Genomic DNA, 15,663 nt, shown 5'->3' on the forward strand with positions numbered 1-15,663 from the left:
GAAATATAACTGGCTACACTAATGCTTGGAAAAACAGTAGGTCGGTGTCCTCCGCGCGCCTTACACACCTAGAAAAGAGTTCCTACCTACACGTGTTTTTGTTTTATAGGGGCTGTGATTGGGCAATCGATACCATTCAAAGCGTCATCACGTAAAGGCATCCAGGGGAAGACGTAAGCAGTGTCCGTATACTCATAGCAATAACAGTGTCCTTAAAACTGACTCCAGAACAGGGGCCAAAATGTGTGAAATCTGACTCCATGTCAGGGAAATTGCTGTAGAATGAGTTCTGTTCCACTCAGAGACAAAATTTCAACGGCTATAGAAACTATAGACTGTTTTCTATCCAATAATAATAATAATATGCATATTGTACGATCAAGAATTTTGTAGGAAGCCGTTTCAAAAATTACACGATTTCCATAAATAGTGACAACAGCACCCCCTAGCCTTAACAGGTTTTAACACTAGAAAGACCTGACCTCGTTGGACCCCTTCGTGCCAATGACACGTCTTTTGGACGTCAATGTTCTAACAGTCTAATAAGTTGATGTAATATATGCTATTGGAACAATTATAATTTTTCAGGTCTTATGTAACATTAGAATACACATTTTTGGGGATAACATTTTCATTCGTTTATGTTACTGTAGGCTATATGTAAAAATGAAAAACCACTAAAAACACAGATTTTCAAGTGTAAAATAAATGTTGTTCGTGGAGTGTAATGAAACAAAAAGCATGTACGTTGGAACACAGTAACCGCTTCTTTTTATAACGACAAAACAAATAAAAATACCCAAACCACCAAGACTTATGGTCAAATTAAGAAAATATTAGTAGGGTTAACATCAGTATAAGCGACAAGTGTGCTTGTGAGTAGTGAAAATCAGCACAAAAGCAATGATGGCATTCTAATTAATGTGTCGAGACAGCAGTCAATTATTGTCAGTTATTGGATACATTATTTGTGGTCTTGCTCGTGCTTACAGTTTGTTGTCCGTCTTAACGCAATGGCATCAGTTGAATCTCATTTAGCTGTTATCTCTTGTCCAAACAGTTGACACAAATTTTTGTCAATTTCACTTGCAACACTTCCCACAAACAAGTTGCTTGCAGCTGAAATAGGTATTGGGGGTTCTGTTCCAAGGGCATCTGCCCACCTGGCAGTTTCTCCTCGGCGGGAATTTCTGCAGCCTTGGACGTCATATATCTCTAACGCACATAGCATGTGTGCCAGACTCATGATGAAGTCTCTCCTGCTCATGGTGTTGTTCATGCACTGCTTGAACAACACGTGTGTGTTGCTAGCAGTCGAGTTAAACATGTTGTAGACCCCTGCAACAGGCCAGCAGGGAGTTCCTCCTTTCACCGAGTACAGCTGTTCCATCTGAGGTTAAACATCCACACCGACCTATAGAGTAGAAAAGGTTTATTTTCCCAATGGTGACATTTCTCTCCTTGCCAACGTAAGGTTCAACAAGGATCTTGCCCGATATGAATACTTTCCCAAATATGGAAAGCTGTTCAGCATTTACTTGGTGTCAACGTCAGCGGCTAACCAAAACTTGGGCTGATATAGGGTACTGTTTTGAGATTATAATTATAATCGATTAATACAATAGAATAGCCATGCATTATTTGCTTCCCCTCGCTCATCAACTCACCCATTCTCCCCCATCATACTATGCTTCTTTTATTTAATCTGTTATATGTGTGAAATTAGTTTCGGTATAGTTTAGATTCAGTTTTGAGGCAATAATCTGGGTGATTATCAACTGGGCGTGGCACCTTCAACTGTCTGGAGAAGTTGAGGAGAGGTTGTAACACCAGTTCTGTTTGTGATATTGAGATTCTAACAATGACAGTGTGTTATATAGATTTATTAAGGAAAATGGCAGTAATTACATTGTTTATTAGTTTTGAGTCATTATGACGCTCTCTGCCTTTCTAGTGTTAAGTACCCTATGTCCCTGTAATGGTGGGGGGTGTGTGAGATGTCTTTTTTGTGTAAAATGAATGCATCCAGTGTCTGTAAGTGTGTGGTTATGTATGTATGTGTGTGTGAGGGAGAAAAACAGCTTTCGCTAATTTACTTTCAGCCCATAACTTGACCTGCTTCCCACTGGAAATGTAAAATTTGCATCTTGAAGTTATATATAACCCAACTAGCCCCCTCTGATGGCCCAAAAACTCCTAAAAACCCATTGCTCTCAATAACACTTTAACCCGTATAATAGAGCGGTGCTAATTATAGTAATTATATATAGCTTTTTTTTGTAATATAGGGTTCTAACATGTAGTTTTGTTACTGTGCCTCTAACTCCCTCCAGTCCTTATCAGTGATCGGCTCGCTGACATTCACAGTACCCATCCTTGTGTCAACATCCCGTTCTTCAGTGTTTGTTTCCTCTGCCCTGCCCAGCCCAGCCTTACCCTGATACATTAACCTCTGATACATATTGTCATGTGGACTTTTGTTTCTCTGTCACATCAAACAGGCCACTGCTTGTTTTGTTTTTGCATGAGGTATAGGCATACAGTGCATTCGGAAAGTTTTCAGACCCATTCCCTTTTTCCACATTTTATGTTACAGCCTTATTCTAAAATGAATTAAATAAATACAAATCTTCATCAATCTACACAATACCCCATAATGACGAACCGAAAACAGATTTTTTGAATCTTTTTCAACTTTGTAAAATACTAAAAAACTGATACCTTATTTAAGTGTTCAGAACCTTTGCTATGAGACTCAAAATTTAGCTTAGGTGCATCCTGTTTTCATTGATCATCCTTGATGTTTCTACAACTTGATTGGACATAATTTGGAAAGGCACATACCTGTCTATAAGGTCCCACAGTTGACAGTGCATGTCCGAGCAAAAACCAAGCCATGAGGTCAAAGGAATTGTCCGTAGAGCTCCGAGACAAGATTGTCGATGCACAGATCTGGGGAAGGGTACTGAAACATGTCTGCAGCATTGAAGGTCCCCAAGAACACAGGGACCTCCATCATTCTTAAATGGAAGAAGTTTGGAACCACCAAGACTTCTTAGAGCTGGCTGCCCGGCAAAACTGAGCAATCAGGGGAGAAGGGCCTTGGTCAGGGAGGTGACCAAGAACCCAATGGTCGCTCTGACAGAGCTCCAGAATTCCTCTCACCTTTACATAAGGCACTTTAGGTAAATGTGATGGGAGAACCTTCCAGAAGGACAACCATCTCTGCAGCACTCAACCAATCAGTCCTTTATGGTAGTAGCCAGGTGGAAGCCACTCCTTAGTAAAAAGGCACATGACAGCCCGCTTGGAGTTTGCCAAAAGGCACCTAAAGGACTCAACAAGATTCTCTGGTCTGAACCAAGATTTAACCCTTTGACCTGAATGCCAAGTGTCACGTCTGGAGGAAACCTGTCACCATCTCTACGGTGAAGCATGGTGGTGGCAGCATCATGCTGTGGGGATGTTTTTCAGTGGCAGGGATTGGGGAACTCGAGGGAAAGATGAACTGAGCAAAGTACAGAGATCCTTGATGAAAACTTGTTCCAGAGCGGTCAGGACCTCAGACTGGGGCGAAGGTTCACCTTCCAACAGAACAACGACCCTAAGCACACAGCCAAGACAACGCAGGAGTGGCTTCGGGACAAGTCTCTCAATGTCCTTGTGTGGCCCAGCCAGAGCCCGGACTTGAACCAGATCGAACATCTCTGGATTGAGCTAAAAGTAGATGTACAGTGATGCTCCCCATCCCACCTGACAGAGCTTGAGAGGATCTGCAGAGAAGAATGGGAGAAACTCTGCAAATACAGGTGTGCAAAGCTTGTAGCTTCATACCCATTAAGACTTGAGGCTGTAATCGCTGCCGAAGGTGCTGCAACAAAGTACTGAGTAAAGGGTCTGAATACTTATGTCAATGTGATATTGAAGTTCATTTCTAAAAAACTGTTTTCACTTTATCATTAAAGGGTTTTGTGTGTAGATTGATGGGGAGAAAAACTATTTCATAATAAGGCTGAAAGGTAACAAAATGTGAAAAAGGTCTAGGGGTCTGAATACTTTCCGAATGCACTGTATATATTATAATGGAATGTGATAGAATGTATGACGTTATTTAGTTATCCATCTGTAATAATAGAATGTCTGTATTTAATGGTGTATATCTGTTTATAGAGTATAGAATATATCATATCTGTGTATAAAACGTCTATCTGTATCTATTGGTACATTGAGGTGGCAGTGGCACAATCTGATGTTGTTGGTGTTCATTTCAGGAGGTGAGCGGGTCGTGGTCGGGACATACCGGGTCGGGCACAGAGAACGGCACGGCCATGCCTCCTCCTCACAACTCCTACACACAGCACGGAGAGAGGGCCCGCGCCATGTCCACACCCGGAAAGGTAACAAATACACACACACACAGAGACTCGCACACACACAAGCTGAAACATGCGCACACACACCCACACAGAGACTTGCACACACACACACCCACACAGAGACTTGCACACACACAAGCTGAGACACACATACAGACACACACACTCGCACCTCCATAGAATGCTTATCAGTTTGTACTTTGATATGTGGTCAATGATTAAAGCAAATCAGCACCGGTGCAGTGCGTTCCTCCATTTGTGTATCATTGACAAACCAACCAGACTTTTGGGAATCCATTTATACTTAATTGATTGTAGGATAACTTAAGACATATTTCCACAAGGAAGTGATGGCAACACCTTGCATTACCTAGGCATTATTCCAGGGTAAATAATAGCTGTAACTAATTGTCGTCTAACAAGCATGTAAGTGTAGTCAGTAACAGTTATTACCGTTGTTCATTTTGTTTTTCAAAAAAACACAGGTGAGAGCTTAAGTCAGGGCTGCCCAACCCTCTTCCTGGAGGTTTTCAGTCCAACCCTAATTTAGCATATCTGATTCAGTCTTGTTGAGCAGCTAATTAGTAGAATCAGGTGTGTTAAATTAGGTTTTGACTGAAAACCCACAGAATGGTAGATCTCCAGGAAGAGGGTTGGGCAGCCCAGCCCCATGCATGATTGCATGTACCACTATTTACTAGGGTGTAATTCTTAGTGTTCAGCTGACGGTGGCAACAGAGGCCAAGAAGTTGAGGAGGGATTTTCTTCCATTGTACATTCCCTTTTTTTCCCTTTTTTTAACAATGATCTTCCTTCCTCTATCCTTTCTCCCTCTCATAGCCCCAGAGTGCCCGGGAGCAGCTGGCCCTGGCCCTCGGCGGAGGGCTCAACTCGGAGGCCCCCCGCACCAGCCACGACTCCCTCCACTGCTCCAGCGGCTACAGCACGCAGACCACCACGCCCTCCTGCTCCGAGGACACCATCCCCTCCCACGGTTAGTAGTGACCACTGCTCACCATCACCACCAAAACCCCTCACCATCACCACCAAAACCCCTGCCACACACCACTCCTGGGATACGTCCCAAATGGCACCCTATGGTCTACCTAGTGCGCTACTTTTGACAAGAACCTACTATCCCCCTGTGGTCACACGGGGATAGTAGGTTCTCTGTCTGCATGTCCCTCTGTCTGCTTGTCTGCCTATATGTACAATACCAGTCAGGTTTGTACACACCTACTCATTCAAGGGTTTTTCTTTATTTTTACTATGTTCTTCATTGTAGAATAATATTTAAGACATAAAAACTATTAAATAACACATATGGAATCATGTAGTAACCAAAAACGTGTTAAACAAATCTAAATATATCTTATTCTTCAAAGTTGCCACCCTTTGTCTTGATGACAGCTTTGCACACTCTCACCTGGAATGCATTTCAATTAACAGGTCTACCTTATTTGTGGAATTTCTTTCCTTAATGCATTTGAGCCAATCAGTTGTGTTGTGACAAGGTAGGGGTGATATACAGAAGATAGCCCTATTTGGCAAGAAAAGCTCAAGTAAGCAAAGAGAAACGACAGTCCATCATTACTTTAAGACATGAAGGTCAGTCAATACGGGACATTTTAAAATCTTTTCAAAAGTTTCTTCATGTGCAGTCACAAAAACTATCAAGAGCTATGATGAAACTGGCTCTCATGAGGACCGCCACAGGAAAGGAAGACCCAGAGTTACCTCTGCTGCAGAGATTTAGAGTTAACTGCACCTCAGAAATTGGAGCCCAAATAAATGCTTCACAGAGTTCAAGTAACATCTCAACATCAACTGTTCAGAGGGGACTGCGTGAATCAAGCCTTCATGGTCGAATTACTGCAAAGAAACCACTACTAAAGGACACCAATATGAAGAAGAGACTTGCTTGGGCCAAGAAACACGAGCAATGGACATTAGACTGGTGGAAACCTGTCCTTTGGTCTGATTGACCAATTTAGATTTTTGGTTCTAACTGCTCTGTCTTTGTGAGACCCAGAGTAGGTGAACAGATCTCCGCATGTGTGATTCCCACCGTGAAGCATGGAGGAGGTGGTGTGATGTTATGGGGGTGCTTTGCTGGTGACACTGGCTGTGTTCGAATACCCATACTAACAAGATAAAGTTAATATGCCAAAAGTTCCCGGATGTCGTACTACATTCACCAAAATACGAAGTATACACGCAGTGGATTCTATTTCTGTACTTTTAGGGCCCATAATGCAATTCTTCGGGAAATGGGCGTGGCTTCACAACATTTTCAGATTTTCAGAAAATATGCAGCCGAAGTCCAAGAGCGGATACAAATGAATTGCTTTAACTAAATATGACAAATGTTAACATGTTGAGCATTGTAATAAAGTAATGACTTTTCAAATGATTTACGCTACACGTTATGTTGGCTGACAATGTGTTGGCTACGCTATCCTTATGAACCGCATAGAATATCATTACAACATAGGTACTACCGGTATGTTAGCTAGCTACCTCGTTAGTTGGCTACTAATACATTGAACTTGGCAGTATATTAACTATACGCTATCTAACTACCCAACGTTTATTGACTTGATTATTCACGTCATTCATAGCTAAGTGGTATAGTTGTTCTCAATGGACATAAATTCGCTCTGGCTATATACTCCGATTTCAGAGCACTCTCGTCTGAGTGTGCCAGAGCGCAGAATAACTGAGGAATTTACAAACGTTCAACACCTGTTTTTAATTTGGCCGGTGTCATGAAAACAGCCTAATCAGCTCTGCTATGGCGAGTACAATGGTCAGTGAGGTGTTTTCTCATTTGTGTCTGGAAGTAGCTAGCCAGTTAGCTTGTGTGCTTGACTGCATTTTCGTTGTGATGGTCAGAACCACCGTTGTGATGGTCAGAACGCGCGGATCAACCCTACACCTCGGCCAGTGTGCACTCTGAACGCTCCGAGAGGGGAAATGTTCAGAATTTACAAATGGACAATCTGACAACGCTCAATTTAAGAACGCCCAGAGCACACTCTGGCACTCCAGATTGAACTTACAAACACAAAAATGTTTAGCTAGTAATTTGTTGTGCTAACAAGCTAGCAAGAGGTTGCATAGCAACATAATCAACTTCCGGTAGACAGGCGTAGCGCTAGTATGCTCAACTGAAAGGACACCGTTCGTTTACAGTATACTAAAATTAACTAACAGTATGTAGTGTATATACTCATTACGTATGTAGTATACAGTATGTTAGTATGGGTATTCGAACACAGCTACTGTCTGTGATTTATTTAGAATTCAAGGCACACTTAACCAGCATGGCCACCACAGAATTCTGCAGCGATACGCCATCCTACCTGGTTTGTGCTTAGTCCCACTATCATTTGTTTTTCTACAGGACAGTTACCCAAAACACACCTCCAGGCTATGTAAGGGCTATTTTACCTAGAAGGATAGAGTGCTGCATCAGATGACCTGGCCTCCACACTCACCCGATCGCAACCCAATTGAGATGGTTTGGGATGAGTTGGGCCGCAGAGTGATGGAAAAGCAGTCAACAAATGCTCAGCATATGTGGGAACTTCAAGACTGCTGAAAAAGCATTCCTCATGAAGCTCGTTGAGGGAATTCCTCAAATAGATTTGGATTTGGATTTGTTTAACACTTTTTGGGTTACTACATGATTCCATATGTGTAATCTCATAGTTTTGATGTCTTTATTCTACAATGTAGAAAATAATACAAATAAAAACCCTTGAATGATTAGGTGTGTCCAAACTTTGACTGGTAGTGTATGTCTGTCTGTCTCTCTGGCTCAGCCAGCTCTGTTTTTCAGTCGGTTTCTGTCTGGGATCTTATAATGCATTCTTGTCGTATTGTTTGTCTGTGTGTACGTGTCATGATTGAAGTATTGTCTCAATTTGTACTCTTCGGTCTGTTTGCCTACCTGCCTTATCTGTGTGTCTGTCTGCACATGTGATTGTTTTGCAGTCTGTCGCATGCATCCGCCTGTCATTTCACAACCAAAACAGAATCGCGTCTTCACTTTTATCTAATCCATGTGCCTGTTTCAACAGCATTATTACAGCATCAGCCTGTGCAAGTAGCCTCTGGTAGTATTATGCGCGTTTGTCTGCAGTGCTACCTAGTGATGGGAGAAAATATTGATAGTTATATATCGCAATATAATTTTTGGATGATATTATATTATGTTTTATATTTGTTTGCTAGGTAGCGTTAGCTAGCGCTAGTCGGCTAGACCTGCGCCAAAACTCTGGTATTTTTCATCCTGTAGCTTGGCCTCAGTATTATTTTTTAAATAATGAGCCAATGTGTTTTCAACCCTTTTATTTTCATGACTGATCAAAACAAATTGTCTCATGCTCTCTCTCCTCTCTCTGCAGCAGACAGTGTGCAATATGTTTAGAACTTAACAGTGCCGTATTGGATCGCAATAGATATAGAATTGTGAGAATAGTAATTGATATTGTAACGGCACCTACACTGCATTCGGAACATATTCAGACCCCTTGACTTAACTTTTTGTTACGTTATTGTGTGTAGATGTATTTAATCCATTTTCAAATAAGGCTGTAACATAACAAAATGTGGAAAAAGTCATAGGCGTCTGAATACTTTCCGAATGCAACGTTAAGTACTGTGATAATATTGTCTCGTGCGGTATCATGTTTGTCGTATCAAAAGCCTGCATGCCAAGATGTAAAGCCATACGTAGCTTATCAGGGCCAATGCCTGCAACCCGAGAATATTATTTTACTCCAGTTTGATCCCTCTCAAAGCATCATGGTGCTAGACTGTCACTTTGACGCATCCCCCCCATTCAACACATCATGTTACTTTTGATAATATAAAATGAGCTCACTAAGTTTTTCTTTTTGTATAGAAGTTCAACGCAATTCTATATTCTTTTTCAGCTGTAAAGAAAGAGCTGCCTCTTTATGGTAGGTTTCTTGTCCATTACTGTTTAGATTTGTCCCTCTCTGTTCCTTACAAATAAAATGACAAGATCATCCACAGTGATTTAGTGTGACATCTGTGCTGTGAGTTCTCATCACATCAAATGGCCTTTTGCTAGTGAAAGAAGAGCATTAGCGTAGAACATTTGGTGTGTGTGACATGTGAAGGAGAGACAAAACCTTTGCGTAAGAGGATGAGCGGAGTTCTTATGTGAGTGATTGGGCATATGCACATGTTTGCGTATGTGGTACTGCCCGGAAATTGTGTTAGTGTCTTTACCATCCTCGCCTGGTAACAGGTCATCGCTCTGTGGTGACTCACCCTTTATCATATATACACCCCCTCCGCCCCCTAATTTCTTCCTCATCAGATACGACTGTTTTTTTCCTTCATTTTTTAAAAACTTCCGGTCACAAACTGGCCAGTGATTCAGAGCCCTATGTCAGAGGCTGATCACTAGATAGAGAATAGTGTGCGGTTTGGGATGCAGACATCATTCGGTTATAATGTTTGGGGCAAATCTGGACTCATTGAGTTTCTGTGGTTCTCTAACACATTTTACATGTCTGACTCCACTGAATATTTCTAGTCTTCAATGCAGTCTCACGTACTTTAGTGTAGAAGAGCTTTGTGCAACAAAGTTCTTGGTTTATAACGGAATGCATCAGGTCAGATTTTCCACCCCAGTCCAAAGCGTATGCTTTCTTTCCATGTTATTTTCCAGTTAGGAAATAAATGCATTGTGTGTTCCTCCACTCTAAGTAACCACAGGCTTACTCTCGTTCCTCCTCCTCCTCACCCCTCCTTTATCCATCTGTCCCTCATCCCTCTCTCCCTCCTTCTCCACCCACCAGACTACGACTACATCTGCCTGCACCGGGGCGAGGAGGAGCACCACGGCCCGCCTGACTTTGACAAGTCCTCCACCATCCCGCGCAACAGCGACCTCAGCCTGCAGTACCGCAAGATGTTCCAGAGCAAGCGACCCGCCTCCACAGTCAGCTTGCTGGCCGAGCCCGAGCTGCTAGGCTTGTGCCAATCGCACACTGCCACCATCCGCCGCAAGCCCTCCTCCAAGCCTGCCTACCGCCGCGGCACCATCAGCGGCGGCGTGCCTATCCCCATCTCCACCCCCCAAGTGCCCCTCAAAGCCCTGGGCGTAGGAGGGGGAGGCAACTGCGGCGGAGGGGGGAACAGCGGGAGCAATGAGAACATGGGGCCACCAGAGGGCGGGATGAGCTGGACGGTGGACCACACCAAGCACAGCCTGTACACGTCGACCCAGAGCCTGAGCGCCATGCCCTTGCACCATTCTTCGTCCACATCACCGTACTACTCGCTGATCCCGGGCCAGGCGCCAGTTCCCATGGGTAGCTCGGAGCAGCTGTACCAGCTCAGCAAGCAGCAGCAGTACGCCCTGCACCAGCAGCAGCAAAAGCAGTACCAGCAGCAGCACCTGCAGTACAACCAGCAGCAGCAGTATCAACAGCAGCCCCAGACACATCAGGTGCAACCAACATCCCAGACACAACAACAGCAGGAAACGTTTCAATTACAGCAACGTTTCCAGCAACAACAGCTACAGCAGCAACAACAACTGTACCAACAGCAGCTCCAGCAGCAGCAGCAACAGAAGCTCCAACATCAAAAGCAGCTTCAGCAACAGCAGCTCATACAACAACAGCAGCAACCGATTCAGCAGCAGTCTCATCTCCAACAACAGCACAATACTTCTGGCGCTGCCAACCAGCTGGTGGAGAGCAGCCACTGCCTGCCGCCCCAGCAGCACCCTGCCGCCCAGGAGCAGGATGCGGATGAGCCCTCGGGGGCCGGAGGTCACATGGCCACGATGATCCGGGGAGTGAAACTGCGTCGGACCCTGACCAACGACCGCTCTGCCCCCTTCATCCCCCCGCCCAGCCATTTCAAATGAGTCCCTACCAGTGTAGGTTGTCATCGTTTTGTTTTACGGTTCTTGCTTTTCTTTTAGCTTTTCTTGCTTCTTTTTTTTGGGGGGGGGGGGTTTCATTTTTGGACATTTCGTCTGGTGTAATCAAATGTCCAGCAGCACTGTGTTTTAAAATGATTATTATAATTTTCCTCAGATGGACTCGTAGGTGAATATGCCCTCTTTATCGCTCTGTAATTAAGATGTTTATACATACGAGGATGCGTGTTGGCTATATAAAAGCATTTGAGGTCATAGATCAGGGGTGTTCAAACTCTTACACCACGATGTCCGTAACCTGCTGGTTTTCTGTTGTACCTGATAATTAATTACACCCATGTGGTGTTCCAGGTTTAAATCAGTTCATTAGAGGGGAACAAATCAAAAAAGCAGTGGAACTGGATTCAAGGACACAGGACTAGACCTATATAGCTTTCTCGTCTGTATCTCGTTCAAGATGATCAAGTGAGCTCAATCACTCATGTACTGTTAGGTCCACAGTGAAATGCTTTGAGCTGGCTTTTCTATTTATTCAGCTGACTTTTTTCTCTCTCAACACACACACACACACACTTCACCTTCTGTGTGGCGGAGGCAATGGGCCCCTTGTGATGGAGGTTGACTGTTTAAGCCAATCAGAGGCTTTGACTGCAGGGCAGAGAGGGGTCACGGGTTCAGCAAAGGGCTTTGTGGGGCTTTTGATAGCAGGGGTCAGGACTTAATGTGTACCGTAAGATCGTTGGGCTGGAAGGTAAAGCCACCATTGTGTGGGTTGAGGAGGACTGCAACTCAATATTAGGAAGGTGTCATTGTTTTGTAAACTCAGTGTATCTTGAGACATTCTTCGCATTGCAAAGCACATTGATTTAGTGATCTAGGTGGTGTAGTTTCTGATGGCCCGGTTCCCCGTAGGTGTAGCATCTCTGATAGATATCTTCCCTTAATCAAGTCTACCTGAGGTTGGAGTTCAGGTTAATAAAACAATTATAATAGCATTCTTTTAGGGTAATCAGTCTCTTTTATGAGGAACATATGGTGCTATTGTGACATACCAATCCCAGCCTAGATGAACTCCCCTGACTCCTCTCCTGACACATGATGCACTCACTGGCCAAATTAATTTTGGAAATATACATTTTTATAATGATATGAAAACCAATGTTGCTGACCAAGCAAGCTGTCGAAACTACTTACAGACCATAGAAGTCATGTGAGGAGACTCGCTGTTTGTGGAGTGACAACAGTTTGTCCTGCTCTGGGTTAGTGGTTTTGGGCTGTTCCTAGAATGTGAGCCCCACCCAACTGTTAATCACAGCGTGGGGGAGGAGGTTGTGAAATCGTTTTGATTGAAGGCAAATAAGTGATGTGGCATTGCATTTAGAATTTGTTTACCATTGTGTCCTTCTTAACTGAACTACTTTAAATGTGTGGGGGTTTGGGCCTTTACGCATAGCTACTCTTCCCTCAAGAATCCTGAGTGAGGGGGAGGTATAATACAATACCGACTCTTCCGCTAAGTGCATATCCCTCTCCCCCAACATTAAAGGAGGCTAGCACCCGGCTGGGTTATTCTTTCCTCTGTCTCACATTCCCCCCCCATCCCTCCTTTTTTTCCTTTTGAACCTCCCGGTTTGTGTAGGAGGCCCAATTACCTGACACCAGTCGCTGCCTTACACCTGTCACCAGGTGCATGAAATGGCACGATTGGCCGGTTTAGCGATTGTGCGTCCTCCCATCTTGCCTCTGGCCTCTTCATGTTGCCGGGAGAAACGCCCGTTTCCCAGAGGAACTACAATGGCCTCTGTAGTAGAGGCCTTTGTGACAGGAGGTGCGTTGTTGTATAATCCTGACTCGAGCAGCTTTAAAGCAATATCGGGCTGCATTTGATCCACAGCTTTAAGTTTAAGTTCTAGGCGGCGAATGGTAATTACAGTGCGCATATCTCCCTAACCCCAAATTATGAAGCGGCATTGCCCTAGTGGAATGAGAAAGGGTCGTGGATAGTCAAATTATGGGGCAGCTGAGCTGGGACATTCTCTCTCTCTGTTGGGTTAATTGTATGTTATCCGATAAGATTTGTGTTTTACTGAGAAGTTTTTCAGTTTGAGTGAAAAAAGTCAAAATTCAGTTGTATAGACTAAGGAGATGAAATGATAAGAAGTTTTGTATGAATGTAAACATGTTATTTTGAATTATCCTTTTCAGGCCCAGCCAGCCTATACTTTCCCATCTCAAACACTGCTACAGTCCCACTCCCACCCCACCAATCAGCATAACTGAAGAGCCAAACCCTGTTCTAAAAGCCATGTTCCAGTTATTTACCTTAACCTTGGCCCATGGGTTCTGGTCAAAAGTAGTGCCGTATATAGGGAATAGGGTGCCATTTGGACACAGGCTCTCTAGTCTGTTACCAATGCCACTCACCGGCAGTGTGTGAGAGGCTGAGACTTTGAGTTTTGACAATAAATTTAGAAAATATCAAATAGACTCTAACCCTTTCCTGCCATTCTTGACCCCAAAGCTGCCCCATAGAGCGCCAACTGACCAGCCCTCCTCCTGTTGATCCAGTTCTGTAAATAGTTTCTCTCATTGTAAAAGCGTTCAATTGCTATGTGTCACAAATGCACCTGCGTAGTGAAGCTGAAGCCTTAAATGAAAAGGAATGTGGGTTTTAAAATATAAATGCGTTCAAAAAGTTGCTCCTTGTCTTGTTTTTTTGTCTCAAAAGGTCAAACACGCATTTTTGTGATGTAACCTGTTTTGTTTACATCTAGTTTAGTAACAAATCCTTGTGAGGACTTTCTTAATCTGTATATGTTTGAAGGGCTACTTTGGGATTTTGGCAATAAGGCCATTTATCTACGTCCCCAGAGTCAGATGAACTCGTGGATACCATTTTTATGTCTGTGTACAGAGATACCCATAGACATCTAGTCATTGCGCTAACGCTAATTAGCATTGGCTCGCAAAAACTACCTCTAACTTCCTTCATACTGTACACAGACCAAGAAAATGGTAATGACTCGTCCCTCTGTCTCACACACTGACACACACACTAGATAATGGGTGCGTGCCACGTCATCGACTGTCATTGACTGATAAATTGCTATAACATGTGGTTAGCTGATACTTCAAATACCTATCCATGTGTTGTAAGATCTGTCAGGGGTCAGCAACTTCTAAACTTAGGAACGTGCCAAATAATAGCAGATGCATCATGACTAAGCAGACAGCGCTGCACAGTAACTGGCATGTAATAAGAGTGGGATGATCTCATGTAGGGCGGGATTGCACAGCTATTGCTCTGCTGCGTGACCATGTGACATGTGTTCTCACTCTGGGCCACTGGAAGGCATCACACACCACCATTGGCATAATTTATTTATTTAACCTTTATTTAACTAGGCAAGTCGGTTAAGAACAAATTCTTATTTACAATGACGGCATACCAAAAGGCAAAAAGGCCTATATGCGGGGACGGGCTAGGATGAAAAGAATTATGACAAAACACACATCACGACAAGAGACAACACAACACTACATAAAGAGAGACCTAAGACGACAACATAGCAACGCATGACAACACAGCATGGTAGCAACACAACATGGCAGCAGCACAACACAGCATGGTAGCAACACAACATGACAACACGGTAGCAGCACAAAACATGGTACAAAATTATTGGGCACAGACAACAGCACAAAGGGAAAGAAGGTAGAGACAATACATTGCGCAAAGCAGCCCCAACTGTCAGTAAGTGTCCAGGATTGAGTCTTTGAATGAAGAGATTGAGATAAAACTGTCCAGTTTGAGTGTTTGTTGCATGTATTCATTACAAATCGAGTCTCAAGGTAGAAATTGCACCCATCCTACTTCAGATCTAGCATCAGATTACCCTACCCCAAATACTAACCTTAAAGAGATTCTCACGTACTTTTGTATACTTTTTAGACATTACTTCTGAAAGTAGCACTCACAAGCCAAAAGTGGGCCCCCGAAAATTGCTGTCTCCACTGAGCCTTTGGGGCCGCCCTGCAACCACATTGGGTAATGCTTGTAGGCCTCTTGCTAGCTGTCACTCAAATGTGAGGGGATGGAGCTCATTGTCTAGAACTCAAATTGTTAGGGGGCTGGACCACGTGGGGGGAAATGTAGGGTAAATGACACTGCACAGCTTCAAGAAAACAGTCACTTTCAAACTAGGGATTTCGTGGCTAATTGAAGTTAATTAAACAGTAAATCTGCTCATAGATTATGCATGTGCAGTGCCTTCGGAAAATATTTACATCCCTTTACTTTTTCCAAATGTTATGTTACAGCCTTATTAAAAAATATATATATATATCCTCAGC

General features: G+C 43.5%; 1 protein-coding gene across 2 annotated transcripts in view; it reads left to right on the forward strand.

The window, feature by feature from the left end:
* LOC129840413 (protein MTSS 1-like) overlaps nt 1–14,008 on the forward strand; it is a 136,653-nt gene extending 122,645 nt beyond the window's left edge. Inside the window, exons 11-14 of one of the 2 annotated variants that reach the window (XM_055908265.1) lie at nt 4,272–4,397; nt 5,217–5,370; nt 9,320–9,346; nt 10,217–14,008. In XM_055908265.1, coding sequence (XP_055764240.1) covers nt 4,272–4,397; nt 5,217–5,370; nt 9,320–9,346; nt 10,217–11,295 — 1,386 coding nt within the window. In that variant the 3' untranslated portion in view covers nt 11,296–14,008. The remainder of the gene's footprint in view (nt 1–4,271; nt 4,398–5,216; nt 5,371–9,319; nt 9,347–10,216) is intronic. The other variant, XM_055908275.1, reaches the window with a different exon arrangement.
* The last annotated feature ends 1,655 nt before the right edge of the window (nt 14,009–15,663 follow it).

This window comes from Salvelinus fontinalis, chromosome 3, assembly GCF_029448725.1.
Source record: "Salvelinus fontinalis isolate EN_2023a chromosome 3, ASM2944872v1, whole genome shotgun sequence".
Classification (NCBI taxonomy): Eukaryota; Metazoa; Chordata; class Actinopteri; order Salmoniformes; family Salmonidae; genus Salvelinus; species Salvelinus fontinalis.